Source organism: Zootoca vivipara, chromosome 9, assembly GCF_963506605.1.
Source record: "Zootoca vivipara chromosome 9, rZooViv1.1, whole genome shotgun sequence".
NCBI lineage: Eukaryota > Metazoa > Chordata > Lepidosauria > Squamata > Lacertidae > Zootoca > Zootoca vivipara.
In genome coordinates, this window is record NC_083284.1 from 61877448 (window position 1) to 61898457 (window position 21010).

At 44.6% G+C, this 21010-nt stretch overlaps 1 protein-coding gene across 10 annotated transcripts in view; it reads left to right on the forward strand.

The window, feature by feature from the left end:
- Window positions 1-11080, forward strand: part of RBM47 (RNA binding motif protein 47) — a 78917-nt gene extending 67837 nt beyond the window's left edge. For 8 of the 10 annotated variants that reach the window (XM_035111932.2, XM_035111939.2, XM_060278898.1 and 5 more), the window contains exons 2-5: window positions 960-2105; window positions 5514-5720; window positions 7572-7765; window positions 8901-11080. In XM_035111932.2, the coding sequence (XP_034967823.2) occupies window positions 983-2105; window positions 5514-5720; window positions 7572-7765; window positions 8901-9146 (1770 nt within the window). In that variant the 5' untranslated portion in view covers window positions 960-982 and the 3' untranslated portion in view covers window positions 9147-11080. The remainder of the gene's footprint in view (window positions 1-959; window positions 2106-5513; window positions 5721-7571; window positions 7766-8900) is intronic. The other 2 variants (XM_060278899.1, XM_060278900.1) reach the window with 2 other exon arrangements.
- The last annotated feature ends 9930 nt before the right edge of the window (window positions 11081-21010 follow it).

Here is a 21010-nt window from a genome sequence, read left to right on the forward strand (position 1 = left end):
TATTATAGGGTCTCAGCGGCCACCTAGACTGCATCGTATTGGGAAAGGCTGTTCTACAGAGAGGATCTAGGTTGTAAGCATTCCTGAATGTGTTCTATGTTAGCATCTTCATTGCCATGTGAGGAAACAATATCCTTTTAAGCAGCAACTCTGCAACCTTGCAAGCCAGAGCAGTCAGCAACGTGGAAAACTGCTTTATGATGACTATTATAGAAATCACATAGATAGCAGACCAATTTTTGAACTTGTGTTATTAATGCCCAACAGTTCCTAAGAAATGATATTTGCAATGGGGTATAAACTGCAGGATTTAATCCTACCAACCTTTACCCCACTTTTTGTTCCAAGTGGTACCTTGGTAGTTGAAAGGCTTTGCTCCCCAAAAAATTGGCTCCCGAACGCTGCAAACCCAGAAGTGAATGTTCCAGTTTGTGAACGTTTTTTGAATGCTGAACATCTGATGCGGCTTCCACTTGAGTGCAGGAAGCTCCTGCAGCCAATCAGAAGCTGTGCCTCGGTTTTTGAACCGTTTCGGGAATCCAATGGAGTCCTGGAACAGATTAAATTTGAGAACCAAAATACCGCTGCACATTAAACCGTGGTTTCACCATGCTGCCTGGACAAACCTGAACAAACCCAGCCAAGCATGGGGCTCGCGTGAGCTCTCATCCCCTACTTCTGTGTAGATGGAAGAAGGATCTTGGCAGGGTTTTGTTTTACTTTCACATGGGCTTTGTTACAGAACCCATCTTCAGACCATGTGTTGTGGTTTGCCGAGAAGAGTTTGTTTGCATGCCAACGTTGCCATATACGAACCGAGCCAAATCTTGTTGCTAGGTGTATGTTTGCCTCTTCGTAATCGCACTTCCCTTCCATGAACTACCCAGATCTCTTGTGATAGAAACGTTCCCATGTTGCCGACTGCATCTAACATCCTCCTTTTTGACCTCTTTGTTCAGGTACTTTGAATGATCAGGACATAATGACAGCTGAAGACTCCGCTGCCAGGATGAGTAACGATTCTTCCAATATGCAGTCAAATAAGGTCCCCGAAGGTGTGGCCGGTGCACCGAACGAAGCTGCGCTTCTGCAACTAATAGAACGTACGGGTTATGCCATGGTGCAAGAGAACGGGCAGCGCAAGTATGGTGGACCCCCACCGGGGTGGGAAGGGCTTCATCCTCCCCGTGGATGCGAAGTCTTTGTGGGCAAAATCCCTCGTGACGTCTACGAGGATGAGTTAGTGCCCGTCTTCGAAACCGCGGGGAGAATCTACGAAATGCGCCTGATGATGGACTTTGACGGGAAAAACCGTGGCTACGCCTTTGTGATGTACACCCAAAAGTACGAAGCCAAGCGTGCCGTCAAAGAGCTGAACAACTACGAAATCCGTCCAGGGAGGCTGTTAGGGGTGTGCTGTAGCGTGGACAACTGTAGGCTGTTCATCGGAGGGATCCCCAAAATGAAAAAGAGAGAAGAAATTCTAGAAGAGATCTCCAAGGTGACGGAAGGTGTGCTCGATGTCATTGTGTACGCCAGCGCAGCGGATAAGATGAAAAACAGAGGTTTTGCCTTTGTGGAGTACGAAAGCCACAGGGCAGCCGCGATGGCGAGGAGGAAACTGATGCCTGGCAGAATCCAGCTTTGGGGTCACCAGATTGCAGTTGACTGGGCCGAGCCGGAAATTGATGTCGATGAAGATGTCATGGAGACGGTCAAAATCCTGTATGTGAGGAATTTGATGATTGAAACCACCGAGGATACAATTAAAAAAGTGTTTGGGCAATTCAACCCCGGATGTGTGGAACGGGTTAAAAAAATACGAGATTATGCCTTTGTACACTTCACGAGTCGGGAAGATGCTGTTCATGCCATGAATAACCTCAACGGAACTGAACTCGAAGGGTCGTGCCTGGAAGTTACCTTAGCCAAGCCGGTAGACAAGGAACAGTACACCCGCTACCAGAAGGCAGCGAAAGGAGGAGCAACAACTGAAGTCACTCAGCAGCCAAACTACGTTTACTCATGTGATCCGTACACCCTGGCATATTATGGATATCCGTATAATGCTCTGATTGGCCCAAATCGAGAATATTTTGTGAAAGGTTAGTAGACAACGTTTGGCCCACTTTGGGGTTATCTGGGCCAGCTTCCCTTAAGTAAACCAGTGGCATGGAAATTCTAGTCATTATTGAGCCAGAGCAGATTCCAGTGTATAGTTAGCAGAGTAAAAACTGAAACACGTTGCAGGATCCCCCCAAAATAGACCAGAGGCAATTGTATTTCACCCAGCAGAGCTTTACTGCTGCTGAAGGCAAATGAGCGTAATGATCACAAATCCAATACATTCAGGATTGGCACTGTCCATAAGAAATCCAGTTGCAGTGGACTAGGGGCACTAGGCTAGTCCCTGAAATATTCCCAGTAAATTAGAGTATTGAAATATTAAAGCTTTGTGCCTCCTTCCCAAATTCTGCCTGGCTTAGGGAGGCATGTGCAATGCTCCCAACAGGGTCCAAGAGCCCTCCTGCCATCTTCCCAATGCCTGCCCAATGCCTGCCCAATTCTGTCCAAGGCCGGGAGCCTCCTTCCCAAAGTCTGGGACGCTTCTGCCCAGCTTCGGGAGGAAGGCATGGTGCTTACGTGTGTGATGTCAGGGCGTCACAAGGTCACGCAAGCGATGTACCCCCCCCATTCACCCTCGCAAGCTGGCGCCTCTGGCCCTAGCTGTTCCCCTATGAAAAGTTTCGCCGCACGCCATTGAAGGATGCCTTAGGCGGCAGATCTTGGTTACAGAACACTTGTAATTTGAAAATATCCCCATGCCACTTCTGAACTGTGATTTCCAGGCAGCGCACAACATGAATGACAAGCAATAAATCCTAACGATCTCTCTCTCACACACACACACACCCGGTGTATTGTTATCTTCTCGTAATACTAAACTTGTGTATCTCCATGCTTGCTGGTTTAGAAACGAATCAGGGCTTCCCAACAATACAATAGGGGTTTCGGCAAATTTATGCGACTCCAGACGTGGATACATGCATATGTAATTTTATTTGTGGCGGCTTACAACATGAAAAATATACCAAACTACAACTTTGCAAAAGCAGTTGTAAACAATAAATAAAACGTTAAAAAATACACAGTCTGACAGGCATGGGCTGAAATATATTTGGTCACAAATTTAAAAGGAAAGAGGGGGGGAACAGTCTGAGGAAGACTGAGCGTGCTCAGAGAGCACAAGGAGAAGACAGACTGTTGAGCTTAATGGTTGAGGTTTTCTTTTTTCCAAGGACCATGGGTAGAATGTGAATTCACCTGCTTGAGCCCCTAAAAATCTATAGTACCTGGAAGCAGGAATTGGAGGCAGGGTTCCATGAAGTTGAAAGGTGAATAAATAATCCCTACTTTTCAGGTAGAAGGAAAAGGAACACTTCTATTTGCTGCTTCCTTTAAGCCTTTTCTCTCCCCACCCCTGCCAATATATAGCAATAAAACCCCTGTGTTTGGACCTGTCAGTTTTAGGGCTATAGAGTGGGGCAGAGGTTTCTAGGGAATGGGAAAGCAAATAGGTACTTTCTTAAAATATCTTCTCTCCTATGTCTTCACCCCCCCCCCCATGAAAACCCAAAAGTACAGTTGGTTGATTACATTTATATCCCACAGTTTTCCCCCACCCCTCACAACAACCCTGTAAAGTAGGTCAATCTGAATACTATTGACTCACCCTGTGAGCTTCATGGCTGAGTCACGGCTATAATGATGGAATTCTATTGTGGTTTTAAATGTAGATTTCATTGCATTACGTTTATAGATTGTTAACTGCTTTGGTATCATTTAGATGAAGAGCAGTTCCATGCTGGTTGCAGCACTCCGATGCACTGGAACATTTTGCTGTGGGCCCTTATTTGTCTTCGCCTTTAGGCCAGTTTCCAGCATTCAAACTCACTTAAACGCACGGGCAATTTCCCTTGCCTGGTGTTCTGCAGGGGAGTGCAGGGAGCACAGAGATAAACTGGACTCCCCAGAGGTCTTTGCAGAAGAGGCCTCTGTCCACATGGACCCTGCCCATTAAGAACGAAGCACATTTTGCTAGCTTTCAACAGAAACTGCCATCCTTCTTTCCCTGTGACCAACAACATCTCCCAAACCATTCTGTTAATTTCTTTCAACAAAGTGACACTTCAAAGATGTCAGTATGACCATGGATACATTTTTCTAAATTACGTCCTTGCATTAAAATGAACGACTCCCATTGATTTCTAAAGGCATTTATCCTGTCAACTATTATCTGTTGGTTGTTTCGCATAAATCGAACCCTTGATTTTTATATATATATTTAAAAAAAACCTTGCAAAACTGAAACTGCTTGGCAGGGGGTTGGACTGGATGGCCCTTGTGGTCTCTTCCAACTCTATGATTCTAGGATTCTATGAATGGCTTGTGGTCATATCACTTTATCATATGTACTATGACGCTGTGGTCTAAACCACTGAGCCTCTTGGGCTGGCCAATTGGAAAGTCAGCGGTTCAAATCCCCATGACGGAGTGAGCTGCCAGACTACCAGTTCGAAAGAATGCTAGCGCCATTAGATAAATAGGTACCACTACAGCAAGAAGATAAACGGCGTTTCCGTGCGCTCTGGTTTCCGTTACAGTGTCCCATTGCACAAGAAGTGGTTTAGTCCTGCTGGCCACATGACCTGGAAAACTGTCTGCGGACAAATGCCAGCTCCCTCGGCCTGAAAGCGAGATGAGCGCCGCAACCCCAGAGTCGCCTTTGACTGGATGTAACCGTCCAGGGATCCTTTACCTTTTACCTTATTATCATTATTGCAAGCAGTAATCAGTTTTAGCAACTGATATCTGCAACAAAATGTTGCTGTGTAGAGTGTTCAGATCACACTCAGTACTCCTTGGGCTGTTTGGGTCCCCCCTTATGCAGTTGGCCAGCTTTAATCACAAAAATTAAATGCATGTAGGGTTTTCCTGTTGCAGCAAGCTCGTGTGAGAGCGTCCCATAGCTCATGAAGCTCTCTACCTTGCTTGGGGATGAGGACCAAGGCCTGCGTAGGTCCAGAAAGATTGATATGATGGTGCAGGGGCAGTTCTGGGGTTGTCCTGGTTATATGCAATTTTGACTTTACACGCAATCCTTGGAACCAAAGTCCCTACGCAAGTTACGAGTCACCTATATCTCGGACATCTAAAGCAGTGTTAGAAAACGTTGCAAGGACACTCAACCAATGAGACAAGAAGATAGCAAAATACTAAAATACTCCTTAAGCTAAAATAAAAACATGTACCAATCCTAATAGCTAATTACTGGGCTTTACGTTCAGTACTACAGATAAGGCAAAAAGCTCTTGCACTCTTTGTAAACCTTTTGTTCCTTCGTTCCTTCCTTCTTCCAGCATTAGATTGTAGACTTTCCAGTCTAGTGGATGCTAATGCTTCCTTGTGAGTTTAGCGGATCCATTGTATGGTGTGTGTTTTCTATTCCCAAGCAGGCAGCGTTCGAGGCAGAGGACGAGGTGCAGCAGGGAACAGACTCCCCGGCCCGAGAGGCTCATACCTGGGGGGCTATTCTGCAGGCCGCGGCATATATAGCCGATACCATGAAGGGAAAGGGAAACAGCAAGAAAAAGGATACGAACTTGTGCCCAATTTGGAATTGTCTGCTGTCAACCCCGTGGCCATTAAACCCGGCACTGGTCAGTATGATTTATTGAGATGGGGAGCTAAATATGTTCTCCCTTTCAGGGTGCTTTTAGATATCAGCTTACCCTGCAAATCTATACAGTAGCTGTCAGGGTGCTATCAGCGGCTCCCGGCTGGTTGCCCAGGGAAGTCTAAATACAAGGAAAAGTTTATTACAGTCCTTTTTTATTTCAAACTTTACAGGGAGAGGCTAGAGAACGCAGCCTCATGGATAATGGCGTCTTTGAGCTCTTTGCTCTCCTACCCAGTACAGAGGAGAGGCAAGATCTGCCGATTAAGGTTGGACATATTCCATGAGACTCTTAATCTCAGCATCGTGGGTTTGAGCCTCATGTTGGGCAAAAGAGTCCTGTTTTGCAAGGCTTGGACCCTGGGGGTCCCTTCCAACTCTACAATTCTGTGATTCCATGGATCTAATTTCAGTTTCTCCCTGTTTCTCATTTTTCCCAATCTTAAATCCATTTCCACATCAGTCTGTGAAGTAAGCCCTCCTGTAAATTCATCAGGATTTAAGTGCATTTCTCCCCCTAACATTCACATGTTCATATGCAATTTTCCCTAATACTGTATACACTTTTTTGCAGAGCAATTTTCCCCTAACAGAATGCATTTTTTGTATACTACTTTCAACAGCATATGCATTTGTTAATGCACCCTTTGCCACAGTGTTCCATTTTTGTACGCATTACTTGGAGGGAGAACTGGGGGACCCTCCAAACCAAAGTGAAGGGTGGTATGAGGGGCTTCAGGAAGTAGAGCGTATGGGAGAAATTTGCCTCTCCTCCTCCTCTCTTAGTGGAGGCATCTGCCAAAGCAAAAACCCTTCTGTGTACACCAGAGCTTTTGCAAACTGTGTGTCACGACACTTTAGTGTGTCAGCTGCAATATGTTGCTGTGTCATGCAAACGCTCCCCATGTTCCTCCCCGGGGTTGGAAAGCAGTTAGTTTAACCTCCAGTTTGCTAGTAAAACTGAATTGCTGCATCGCGAAATGATGCATGTCTAAAAAGTGCATCACCAACATAAAATGTTTGGAAAGCTCTGTGCACACAAAGTCATCAAACTAGATTGCATCCTAGGTCCGCCCGAAGAGCTTGCACACTGTTGGAAAACGCAAGTAATGTTGTGTCCTGTCCTGTGAGCAAATATGCAAATATGCACATATCAGAGAGATAACCCGCTTTCATGTGCATCTGTCAGGGACTGGGCAGAGGAGGAATGGTGGAGACTGCCTCCCCAGCCTGACCCTTCCAGAGAAGGAGATGACAGTTCAGAATTACAACAGGGGATTGAGGGAGATCACAGCTCAGAGAAAGATGAGGGGAAAAGCTGGGAAATAATGGGAGAGGAGGAAGAAGCACCAGGAGGGCAACAGCTGATAGACACAGTGTCTTTAGAAAGCATTCCAGACCCCCCCCTCTCCCAGAACCTAGTGGGCATTGAAAGTAGGAGAGCAGAGAGCTCAGAGGCAGAAGGCACAGACCAGCTACCGTAGGGATGACGTATAATGGGAGAGACAGAGGGGGTGGGGTTTCCCTCAGAGCAACACCATTACTCTTAAGAGGCTGCATTTCTAAGCCTCTCTCTGTGAATATTGAATAAACGCAGTGGTAAGAACTTTCCTTGTCGTATCCGTTCCTGGCAACCTACTGTGGGGATTGGAACCTCTGACGCCTGACAGCATCCGAGGAAAGGAATGCATTCCATGACATTCCATGATGTGCTCCAGAACCCATACGTATCACGCTAAATTAAAAGCTACAACAAGAAATGCCAAGTTAAGAGTGCCAGGATTATGATTGTCTCAAGCGTAGACTGAAAATATCCTGTTCTGGTCTATTTCAGTGGCTATCCCAACTATTGGTACCCAATATTCCGTGTTTCAAGCAGCGCCAACAGCAAAGATGATTGAAGATGGGAAAATCCATGCCGTTGAGCATATCATCAGCCCCATTGCTGTTCAGCATGATCCTGCTAGTGCAGCAGCAGCAGCAGCCGCCGCCGTATTACCTTCAGTTTCAACCCCTCCTCCTTTTCAGGTAAATTTTGATCAAGGTGGTTCTACTGGATTATCCTTCCTTGTGCATAGAAAGCCCGGCTTCTTGCCATGCTGCTGTTGAGAGAGTGCCCTTGTTGAGAAAACGAGGCCCCTGCCTCCAAGTTCATTCATTTACGCTGCATCTGGGATCTGGCGGGAGCCTATTGTTATTATTTATCAAATTTGTACACCACCCTTAATCCGTAGCTCTCAGGGCGGTTCACAGCATAAAAATACATGGGAAAAGGACAAAATACATACCGTAATAAAAACACAAACAGCACAAAACAATAATCTCCCCGCCCCGTGTATGCAGGATAGATGTGCCAAACCAACACATTTTCAGGGCCCCAACCAAATACCTGGCATATCCAATTGTGCGAAGATAGATAATGTGAACATAAATTATTTCAAATGTTTTTTGGGGGGAGGGTAGGCGATGATTAGGGGTGCCATGTGTCCTCTTTTCCCAGGACACGTCCTCTTTTTTTCAGGGGTAAAATTTCTGCCCGGGTGGATTAAATTTGTCAAAATGTCTCCGGTTATACTTTCTGGTTGAGACGTACACATAACTGGTGGTTGCTTTCCTCTTCTCTTCTCCTGCCCCCCTAAGCAGTATACCACAGCTTCTATAGCCTACATATAGTAGAGGTATTTAAAATGAGAGTCGTCCTAGCATCCTCTTTTTTCCTCTCTCTTCAAAATACAGCAACCCTTGCAATGATCATCAGAACATGTCCCTATTTCTAAAGAATCCCTCACAGTGAAGTACAAAGTCCTCTTGTAACATTTTCCAAGTGTTATAAAAACTGAGGGTGTTTGAGAGATGCTGGTGTGGGGAAGGCAGAAAGAGACCAAGTTACAGACAGCAAATTCCCACTGTTCCAAGAAAAAGGATGTGGCCTGGTTTCTAAAGTATGCCTCGGCATGCAGGCTATAGGTCAGTCGGTAGAGCGTGAGACTCTTCATCTCATGGTTGTGGGTTCGAGTCCCACAGGGCTGTCGGACTGCATGACCTTCGTGGTCCCTTCCGACTCAACAATTTTACGATTCTATATTGCAGCAGACCTTTATCTTTCTTTTCTTGAAAAAAAAACCTATTTCAGGAATTGAGATTTCACCGTTGTCGTTTCCAGGGCCGGCCCTTAACTCCCGTGTACACGATGGCTCCCAACGTGCAGAGAATCCCAGCTGCGGGAATTTATGGCGCAAGTTATGTTCCCTTCGCTGCCCCAGCCACAGCGACGATAGCCACACTACAAAAGAATGCGGCTGCTGCAGCCGCTGCGGCCGCTTACGGCGGCTATGCCAGTTATATCCCTCAGGCATTTCCAGCTGCAACATTTCAGGTTCCAATCCATGATGTTTATCAAACCTATTGAAACAGCTGGCCATTTTTTTGGGGGGGGGGTCTGGGGCGGGGCGGGGCGGGATTGCATTGAAGGAACATTTTACTATTTATGAAGAAAGAACCTACTGCGGATGACTACTTTTGGATGCCAGAAAACTGCTGATAAAACCTGGAAGTGAAGTTCATATCAACGGTATCATCGAGTTTGAAATCTTTTATACATATGAAGTTTTTACTAACTTTTTAGGCTGTTTTTTAAAAAAATTAATATTCCTGTATTCCTACATTTCTAAAACGGCTCGTTTTTCCAATGCCCATTCTTCTATGCAGGTTTATTACACAGCGGTAGGTTTTTAGCAATTATTTTCACCATATTTGTGGTATGAAGGTTATTTTTTAGTAAGTTCTGCACTCCAGAGATTTCTATTTTGTAGTGCCTTTAATAATATAGCAACTAAATATTGAAAAGGCGCATCTGAGCAGCTAGGGAAAAGTTTTTAAACAATATATTTTGTCAATATATTCATATTTAAAGAATACATGCAATAGTTTTTTTTAAAGAAAGAAATTATATACAAACGTGTGTCTTATTTAAAAAGTTAAACTGGAAAGTGCAATTTGAAAGTGACTGAGACCTCTGCATTACGTCCTGGCATTTGTATGGTTTCTTATCTGGAGCCACAACGAAGCCCCTCTTTGTTGATTTAAAGATGCACCCATGAATTAGCTCGTGTTATACTACGCTTAATTTTGAGAATAACCTGTTCCATAGAGCCACCTTAGATATTTATCAGCATTCTTTAATATTTTCCAGGCTCCGAGCATAAGCAAGAAGCAAGTCTGTTATATTTCATGGAGGAAAAATATTCCAATTTGCTCATTTACTACCAAAGCAGTTGCCCTAGGATTTTTATTTTTGAGGGTTTATGGAACCCTACGACATCACTGCACATGTGAGTAGTATGTCGATTGCTCCCAACCCTATCTGCAAACTTCATGAGAAAGTAGGCCTTCAGATGTCATGAAACCAAGCTCTCTTGTGGGAGGAACTGTTTCTCAGTGGCTTTGCATGCAGGAAACCTCACGTTCAGTCCCTGGCATCTACACAAAACGGATTGGGTAGCAAGTGACCTCCACTGCCAGTCCATAGTAGTCTATACCAGCCTGACTATACCAGCAAGACAGCTTCCTTGGTTTCTGTCTTGTAGCAACTGTACCTTGGTTTCATTTATACAAGCACAGAAACCATGGTTAAACTTTGTGGTAGAGTTAGTTGGCACCCAAGAATCAGTGGGTGTAGGTCTTGTATCCCAAGGTGCAAATGGCAGCGTTTATTCTAGATACACATATTCTGTGCCTTTAACGTCCATTTTTTTAAAAGAAGGTTAAGCCAAAGCTTGAATCTAAGAGAGAATGAACTAAAGGGCTGTTTGTCTCAGGATGTGAATACCGGCTGTTTTGCCCCTGAGTCAAGAGGTTTTTAATATCTTTCTCAGATTTTTTTAGACATGGTATTCGACTCGTGACCAGTGGCCTTCGATGCCCGCTTTCATAGTCTCAACTTTGGATAACTTTTTGTTTGTCCCAAATCCTTACCAATTTGACCTCTTTGGGTTGGCTGAATTTTGGCCTCACACAAGGCACCGCTGAAATTTGAAATTGCCCCGCTGCCATACACAAGTGGTCCGTGTAAGAGGGTAAAAGTAACTGTCTGTGGTGGCACTTTTGCATCAAACCCAAACAAGTCAGGATTCCCTGATGAGGAAATATCAATTCTGCACCAACGCAAGTCAACCTTTGTGACCTACACGAAAAATCTAGTCCTTAGGAAAGTTGAGGAGCTATGTAGGGCATTGAAGTGCCCCAGCTTTCATCCCCACAACCGCTGGGAGTCTTATTCAACCACCTCTATGACACTAGACTTTCAATCTTCATGCTTTTCATGTGAACTAAAGTCCCCCCTTTTTTTAAAGGACAAAAATAAAAGGCTCCAGAACTCAACTTCCTAAGTATATATTAGCTATTTTCAGTTGGTGATCCTTTTTGTGTATTAGCATGGCATCATGACATTTGCACACAGCATTCATCCTAAGTTTCCCTAATATAACAGATCGAGAGGAAAATCTGCAGATACGTGGGAGCTAGCTACATATACCAGTCACTCACACGTGTAGAGATTCAAAGGGGATAGTAGATTCCCTTTCCTACTTTGGGTTTTCTCATGTCCTGCTTTAGCGCTTTACACATTAATAACTTCTTTGAACTCCATAATGTGAACAAGCCCTGCATCCCAGTATAGTCTCAAACCTTCGTTCTTTTCTAGTGTATGCTGTAGAGACAAAAGAATGTACGGTAGTGTAGTCCAGGACAAAACATGCTCTTGTTCACCGTAAATATTGCTTGTTAAAGTAGCTGCGTCAGTTTCATGCTGAGGTTAAGGGACATAGTAATACAGTACTTAAGTGGGTTTTGTTCTCTCGCCTTATTCTCCTTTCCACATGTGGTTCCCATTACCATTTAATGGGACTTGTGCATGCACGCCGGAGAAGGAAGTTATATGGACCACTATATTTAAGCCTGTAAATATATTTGCAGTACATTTTAAGAGTCGTTTTATTTCTCTGTATTACACGGCAAAGTGGTGTGCCACAAAGTCAATGTTTTATTTCAATGGTTATTAAAGAAGAAGAAGGTTAAGTAATATTATTGCAGTGTTTTGTGGCCTGTTTCAAGGCTTTTTTGTAGTAGTGCAGTGAATGTAAAAAACAGTAAACTTTGCAATGAGTGGTTCGGTCGGCTTTAGGCGACATGGCCCAGTACCACTTGAAACGTAGGTGCCTTAGATGAATCTACAGATGATGAGTGGATTCCAAGGGGCCATGAAGGGAGCCCTTTTCACTCAACCACACTGCTGCTTCAGCAGACCCTCCCACTGATTTGTCCCAAAGAGATGTTCTCACAAGTCTGGGAACCTGCTGGAGCTAGAAGCAACCACAGAAACCCTAGTGACTTGAGTAGGATTCCTTGGGCACATAGACAGCACCTTGGGATCCCAACCTGGGCATTCAGTATGTATAGATGCATAAGGTAACAGCTGAATTCAGAAGCTTAGGTAATGCTTAAAATTAAAGAAGAGCTTTGTGTGCAGTTTTCAGCAAACTTTCTCAGCAAACTTTTCCAGAATTTAAATAATAAATGAAAATATTCTCAAGGGTATCCTTCCCCCACCCCCATGTTACAGGAGAACTGGAAAGCATTTTCCTATAGAAATAAGTAGCAGTCATTATTTTTATTTTTAAAAATGGGTGGCCCTTTAAAATATCCACAACTGGGGGGCTTACTGGTACACCCTACCTCAAAGGGCCACCGTTAACTACTGATTTTATTTTTTTCACAAGCTGCATTGCTTTCATGTGGCCATCCAAAAAGCCCTGCCACACTTGAAATACATTTGCTTCAAAGCATGGATCTTAACCAATTGCCCCTGGCGCGTTAAACTTGAATTTGAGCGGTACTACCACAATTCAGGCAGAGTGGCAAATAATTGAACAAAAAGGTAGCCTGGCTCTCATTTAAAAAACCTAGCATTTTGGATGGATGGATGGGCTAGAACTCCCCACCCCCAACACCTAGTGTTTGGGGATGTTTTGCGTTTAGCTGTGTTCTTTTTGCATCCGGGAGCATTCCAGTTGTACGAAGTGTTACGGTACGATGTGAAGTAGCACAGTCAAGACACAGGTTTTTCCACCACAACAGAAACTTAAGAATGTAAGACAAGTCCAGCTAGCTCATACCAAAGCCCCATCTAGTCCAGCATCCTTTTTTCACAGTGGCCAAGCAGATGGGAAAACCGTAAGTAGGACCTTAGGCCACTTTCATGGGCTACAGCTATGGAGAAACTCAACACAAGTTCTGGCACTTCTGCGAGTGCAACCTTCTGAATCAATCTTTATTTAACCCATGTTAGTCAAGCAGACTTTTCCTCCGCCATCTCCCATTCTGCTGTCTTCTGTGAAATCTCTCATAAAACTGGTTGCCAGTGGCAAAAGCTGCAGGTGACCATGCTCAAACGAAGCACCGCTATCTTCTTAATTTTTCATCTCTCACGTGGGAGACCCAATCTTTGAAACCTTATTCCAAACAAGACTGCTTGTACCAACCTACCCGAGTACTTGAACAGAAGGGAAGCTCTTGCTGTATTTTACATATACACGTATAGCATCTGCAAGAAAGGCAGGTCCCCAACAAATAACCGAGTGAATGTTCTTTGAAATGCCCATAGGAACTCCGGACAGGTGCAAAGGTGCTGGCTTGCAACACCAGGTAGCAGGGATCATCGAGGCCATTTAAGCATCAATGAACCACCACTCAGTGGTCTGACTACATAAACCATTTCATTTATACACTACTGAGGCAAGTTTATGACTTGAAATGTGAACTTTTCTTAGGTTAAGAACAAACTATAAAAAAGATATTATGTATGTTTGCCTTGTTTTCAAATGTGCTATTTACTTTAGGCGTTGTTGTTTTTTGCTGTATTTTCTGTCCTTTTGTGAATTTCGGTGTTGCTGCTGTTCCATGAAAAGTACTTTCCTAGGAGGTAGTAAATAAAACATTCCTTAAAAACAGATGGTTGTCCATATGAGAAATGTCTTTTATCAACTTCAGGCAGGCAAACGGAGGGGTCTCTCCTGCTGTTTCCTCAACGTTTCAGACAGTGGAACCATAAGGGTGGGACTCTTCCCAGAAGAGTGATCAGAAGCGGTGGTGGAGCTTAGGTAAATATCACCCAAAGGGGACCTGGGCATGCAGCGCAGGAGCACACTTGCATGCCCAGGTCCAACATTGCCACACACTCTCCTGCAAGAAAGCAGGAACTTTCTCTAGCGCCACAGCCATTCTCTGACCCTTGTGTCAGGCTTGACCCTGGGAAGGGGGAGCCACAACTGGGTGCATCAGATGGGACATGCAGAGAGCGATCTTCACACTCCGTGCTCTCCAGCCCCTGCTGCCAGCAGGGCACGAGGGAGATCTTGGGTGGGTGGGTGCGCGCCTGGTTCACACCCAGATTGTGTGCCCAGGGCCACCACCACCCCATGCTACACCACTGATCGGGAGGTCCTCCAACTGCAGAGTGGTCTCCTTCTCACACATTCAAGTCAGTGAAGGCCTACATGTTATCATCTAAAGATGGCAGGGGGCTCAGAGTCTAAAACTGCTTAACGGTACTGCTGTTTTCAGATGAGGACAGGAATAGACACTCTTATGAGGCGTGTAGAAACAACTGCCTACTTCCTTCCTCTCGCTCCAGAAGGCCAAGCCAAGTTTCCTGATCGTGTGGTATTATGGGCTGGCTGGTGATATTGATGGGGGGGGTGCGTGCGCACACGCATTGATATTGGACCATCCACACATTATTCCACTTTATTACTGATAGATAGTTGTGCGATGCTTTCCCCCAGGACCCAAGCACACCCAGCCCCAATGAGGATATCTACTTCTTTGTTGGAAAAACACTCAATTGCATCAGCTCCAGAGGTGAAAGAGAGAGACATACACTACTCTTGGCGCTGTGATCTAAACCACTGAGCCTCTTGGGCTTGCCGATCAGAAGGTCGGCTGTTCGAATCCCCGCAACGGGGTGAGCTCCCATTGCTCTGTCCCAGCTCCTGCCAAACTAGCAGTTCAAAAGCATGCCAGTGCAAGTAGATGAATAGGTACCACTGTGGCGGGAAGGTAAACGGCATTTCCATGTACTCTGGTTTCCGTCATGGTGTTCCGTTGCACCAGGAGTGGTTTAGTCATGCTGGCCACATGACCCAGAAAGCTGTCTGTGGACAAACGCCGGCTCCCTCAGCCTGAAAGCAAGATGAGCACCAAAACTCTATAGTTAAATTTGACTGGACTCAACCATCTAGGGGTTCTTTACCTTTACCTTTTTACTCTTGCTAAGGAGCTAGTTAGGTGTCTGCTTCTTCAGACTTGTGCAAAGACCAGGACTCGTTGGCACAACAGCACGACCATGCCCCTTTCGGCTCACTTGAACCCCCTTGTCCAACACTGGGCCTGAAAGCCACCAGACTACTGAGCTGCAGCTCCAGCCGCTCCTGTTGCTTTAAGCCCCTCCTTGGGGCACAGGGGACAGAGGAGATTCTGATGGGACGCAAGGATCCTGGTCTCTACATTTGCAACATCCAATATGGTGTTCTCAGCCGTTGTTGGACTCCAAATCCTATCCTACTTTGCCATTGGGCATGCTGGCTGGGATTGGTGGGACCATCAGTTAAAATGATCACACAGTAACGTGGGAAGATCAATGACCAGCATCTAAGCCACACTGAACGGTTAATTTATTTTGAAAAGATTGGTGGGAGTATTAACCCTCGATGCAGCTTCTCCGTTTACAACTCTGAGGATCCTTTTTTGTGTTCAATGCCATTGCCTTTGTGGTTGGGATTTGCAAAAGGAACGGGAGGTTTTCTAAAGAGGATTTTATTTAACAGGAGATGCTGCTTTTAACTCTCTCTCCCTTTGGTCAGATCCACCTCCCAAGGAACACAAACTTCCTTGTTACGCTGTTTTGTCCTTGTATCTAGTACACAGAGGAGAAGGAGGAAACAGTCAGTCGTTGGCACTTAGTCCATCTCAAACTCGTTTTCCAACATTTCGCAAGTAGCTTGGATCATGTGGTCTGTGGGGAAAGAAACTGAGACTTATAATCACTTTTTCCCACAAAGGAAGGTGTGTTTAGAAAAAAAACATATATGTGGCTTTTAAACTACTACGCATTTGGTGGTTTGAGCCCAAACAAAGAAGTTTAAGATCATTTTGGGGTTTTTGTTTTGTTTTTAAAACCTGCTTAGTGGGAACCTATTAATTTAAATTCCACATATAATTTTCTAGCCCTGCCTCTGAGGCAAAATTCCTTTTTTGATACATACTAAGTTATTTGTTTTTTCCAGGTTGATGTGTCATGGGCAGCTTTCTGTAGATGGCATGGAGCCATTACATGCATGGACCACATATGACAACACTCCTGATCTCTATACGTCTGCTGGAATGGTTCAGTTGGTAGAGCATGAGACTCTTAATCTGAGGGTCATGGGTTCGAATCCCACATGGGGGCAAGAGATTCTTGTATTACGGGCGGTTGAACTATATGACTCTTGTGGTCCCTTCTTACTAGACAATTCTATGATTCTGTGTCTTTAGGGCGGAAATACTTGGATAGCGTGGGATGTTTGTGCATGCAATGGTGGCAGAGAGGAAGAAATATGCAGGGCTGGCTTTCTCCTTCCTCTGCCCTCTCCCCATCCCTGAATCTCAGGAAAACTGGAGGCCAATCCAGCTTAATTCACCCACGCAATATATTTTGCTGCCTGAGGCAAAAGTTGGTGCCCACCCTCCTTCTGCAAGCTGACTGGATCGAGAGTTGGATCATATTTCAACGCTGGAGGTGGGGCAGTGGGCTCATCTACACAGCTGCAAAAAAAATGCTCTAAATGCATTGTAAAGTGCAATATGCAAATGTGACACTAGATGGTGTTGGCGAGCTATGCAAAATTCCATGCATTTTTCAAAACATTTTTAAAAGTATTTTTGAAGACTTTTTTATGTGTGTGTAGATTCCACCAGTGTCTGCCAACTCAACCGAAGACAGCAGCTACCTCTGGGGTGGTATGGTGTGGGGGGCACGTTGATCTGTCCTCTGACACTGGGCTGCCATCCCCCTCAAAATCCACCATCTGAAGTGGCTGCCTCACTCTGGATGATGGTAGAGCCGGTGCAAGAGATAGATAGATGAACTTTATTCGCATTAGCCGACGGCCATAGCAACATAAAACAAGCAATATAGGTATACAGATAAAAACAACAACAGGTAAAAAGGGCAATCATATGACCAAGATTATCATTCAGATAGTGGCCCTTGGTCTCATTGCACCCTTGATAGAGCCGGTGCTGTTGCCCAGCTTCCTACCCACTGGTCTTCCTATTGAGGCCAGAAAACAGTGTCACCTACATATCCTGTGTGTGAAGTGCATAGAAGAGGTCTAGGATGCGCCAAGCTCTTGCAGGAGACAAATCAGGCCTCCAGTTGCTCTCCATGCACAGAAAAGACGGCATTTCAAACAGTATTTTCTTCAGAAACAGTGTCCTGTGTTAATAATTGCTGCACTTTATGATCATCCTGCGCTTCTAAGTTTCTGTGACAATGAAGGAACAACGTACTACATTGCAAGTGTTACTGGCATTACTGGTGTTTGGTTTTTTTTAAGTTCATATTTGGTTTTTCAAATTAAAGTTTTACAATCACATATCCAACATCCATCATAAAAAATAAGATTCCAAAGAATCTCCTGGACTTCCCTCCTCCCCTTTGCGGGTTCTATTGTTTGTTAGTCATTTCCTCCTGCATCTTTTATAACAATACAGATCTTTTACATCTCCATTATATCTGTCACAGTGGCCGGAGTGGACTACTTCAGAGTAACGACGCTACGCAGCTCTGCATTTTATTCTTTTATTGGTGCTGCGTATTTACAGTGCTAAAGTCATTGCTATTTACACGGAGTGATGTGATCAGTCGGTTTCAGAACCTCCTAATGGCTTTTGGCGCGTCTTTCTCCAACACAAAAGCTTTGGCAGACCCATCCTCTTTCCCCTCCTCTTTCTGCGTAGTTCTGGCGTTGGGGGGATGGGTCTCCCTCCCTTATTCGCCCCTTCCTGTCCCACCTGGGACCCTGGCTCCTCTACCTTGCCTGAGCCTCGGACACGACTTCCTGCTTCCCCACTGGAATCGGAACTCTCTCTGCTTTCCCCTGTGCTCGGTGATTGGCTTGAACTCAGGAGGGGAGGGACTTCGCGATATCCCCTGTCCCTCACAATATCCAAAATTCACTATTAGACTACAAGTGTTATTCCAATCCTACTAACAATTTGACCGCAGCAACCCAGCTAAAATCACTGTTGATGGTAAATCCAGAAATCACCGAAATTCCGCCCCAAGGAAATCAACACTCAATATACCCCAAGAATGGCTGTGTTATTACCGAATCAGTGGAAGATCTGATAACAATTTCTCCACCACAATGAAGCCAAGCCATTTATGAAACGAACAGCCTTAAAATTATTTCATGGAACATCGCGGGCTGGACCAATAAATTAGGGGATGAGGCATTTCGTGAATATATAATGCGATACGATATAATTATGCTTCAGGAAACCTGGGTAACTGCCAACATATTTTTGGATGGTTATCAGGCATACGAAATCAAGGCATCCAAACCGCTTGGAAGGGGACGACCAAGCGGGGGCTTAGTAATTCTGGTGGCTACCCATTTGGTTCCACAGGTGTCTGAATTTTTGGTCTACGAGCAACTGGCGCTGGGAATTATATTGAAGCTAAAACCCAAGAGCATCATTTTTGTCTCAGTCTATATGCCACCGCATACAGTGCAAACACAGATTGAGAGCACATGGCGTAAATTACACAGTTTCCTGCATTCCTGCCAAACTAAGTATCCCGGTGCACTATTCTACACAATGGGAGATATGAACGCCAGAATAGGCTCAAACGAGGACGGACTGGAAAGAAAATTCCCAATACTAGAAGACCTAAGGGAAAATAGCGCCTTTTCATTAAACCCTCCCCCGGAAAGATTGTCGAAAGACTGTCAAATCAATTTTGCAGGCTTCTGTATGGCTCTGCTACTCATCAGTCTAGATTTTATCATTGTAAACGGAACGCATTCCGGGGATAGAGAAGGAGAGTACACATTTTTAAATTCAAATGGAGCCAGCACAGTTGATTACTGTCTCACAACGAGGGAGGCTTTTGAATTAATTACAGAATTCTATATAGATAATAGGACTGAAAGCGATCACCTACCTCTAATCATGTCCATAATTGGTAAAAACTCAAACCCACGTTCTGGCACAGAATACATAGAATCAGATAAAGCAAATGAATCTGAATTGCGCAGGAAAAAATGGACACCAGAGACAGCAACTGCAGCTGAGAATAGACTGAACTCACAAACTGCAATTAGATTAAGAACAACTATATTAAACAACTCTTCCATAGATTCCTCCCTGACTGCCTATGAAAATCTCATTGAGTCATTGCAGGATGTGGTCACTGTAAATACAAACTCAGACCGCAAGTCCCACACTAACAAAGGGTGCCATTGGTTTGACAAAGAGTGCCGTATGAAGAAGGAAGCTTTAAGGAATGCGTACATGGACTATAGAAATGCTGGACAAAATCTCTTACCTCCATCCTACTTTAAATTGAAAAAAGAGTATAAAGCCCTCTTGGTCTCAAAGAAAAGGCAAGCTGAGCGAAACTCCTGGTCCTTGTTATTGAACGCTTCACTAAATAATGAAACTAAAATTTTTTGGCAACTGGTCTCTGACTCAATGAAAACTAGCCTTTCAACTCCCAGCTGCGCCATTCCAGCCAAGGTCTGGGAGAATCACTTCAGAAATATATTTATGGAAAATTCAAACCTTACCATCGGTTCTCAGGAAGCTGACAGTGCAGAACTGGCACTGTTACCTCTTTGGAGACCAGTTACAGTGGAGGAAATTTATACATTAATGGAGAAACTGAAGAATGGCAAGGCCCCGGGAAAAGACTTTATACCAGCGGAACTTATAACATCCAACCAGCTCTGGTGGGCTCCGCTTTTGGCGGCCCTTTTCACAGTGGTAAACAGCTCAGGCAAAGTACCACAAAGCTGGAAGCATGCTATAGTCGTCCCAATATTCAAGAAAGGTGACCCTAAAGAACCCTCAAATTACAGGCCAATTAGCCTGCTATCAGTAATTGGGAAGTTGTATGCCTGCTTCCTAAGTAATAAACTGACAACTTTTCTTAATGAATATAACATCCTATCTGAAGCCCAAGCAGCCTATCGAGAGAATCACTCAACCACAGACCACTGCCTAATGCTGTCTTTCCTAGCCGAAAAATATACCAGGCCGCTTCAGGGCAAGCTCTTTGTGGCATTTATGGATCTGAAGTCAGCATTCGATTCTGTCCCCAGATCCCATTTGTGGACCAAGTTAGATCAGATAATACAGGACAAGCGTCTCCTCTTTCTTATAAAAGCCCTATATAACGGAACCAAACTGCAGGTCCGATGCGGTCAGCAGGGACAGCTATCAAATAATATCGAAATGAGTAGGGGGGTTCGACAGGGTTGTGTCCTGGCCCCAACATTGTTTTGCTTATTCCTAAATGATCTAGAAGAGTGCCTAATGGACGCAGATGGTCACCTTCCAAAAATAGGTATAAGAAGGACCCCCTTGCTGCTTTATGCTGATGACGCGGCCATAATTTCACGCACCAGACCGGGTTTGAAACACCTGTTGATGAAATTTTCTGAATATTGTCTTGGAAATGGCTTAACAATAAATTATGAAAAATCAAAAATCTTAGTATTTGAAAGAAGCTTTTCCCGGTTAAACTGGTCGCTGGATGGCCATGAACTTGAACAGATTAAACATTTCAGCTATTTAGGACTAACATTCCACCATACAAGATCATGGAAGTACCACTGGCAAACCTCCCTTCAAAAGGCGGAGATTACAAAACTAGCCATACTCCGATTCTTCCATACAAAGGGCGGCAAGTATGTACCGGCAGCTCTAAAAGTATTCAATGCAAAAACTGTCCCCCAAATCCTGTATGCAGCAAATGTCTGGCAGAATGGGGACCTGCCTAAGCTAGATGGCTTCCAAGCACAATTTATTCGATCCTTGCTTCAGGTGCCCAATTGTGTGCGAAATTCCATACTCCTGCTAGAAACGGGTGAATGCCCAATTTCAACAAAGGCATGGTGGGCTGCACTAAAACATTGGCTCAAGATTGTAGCATTTGAACTTGGGGAG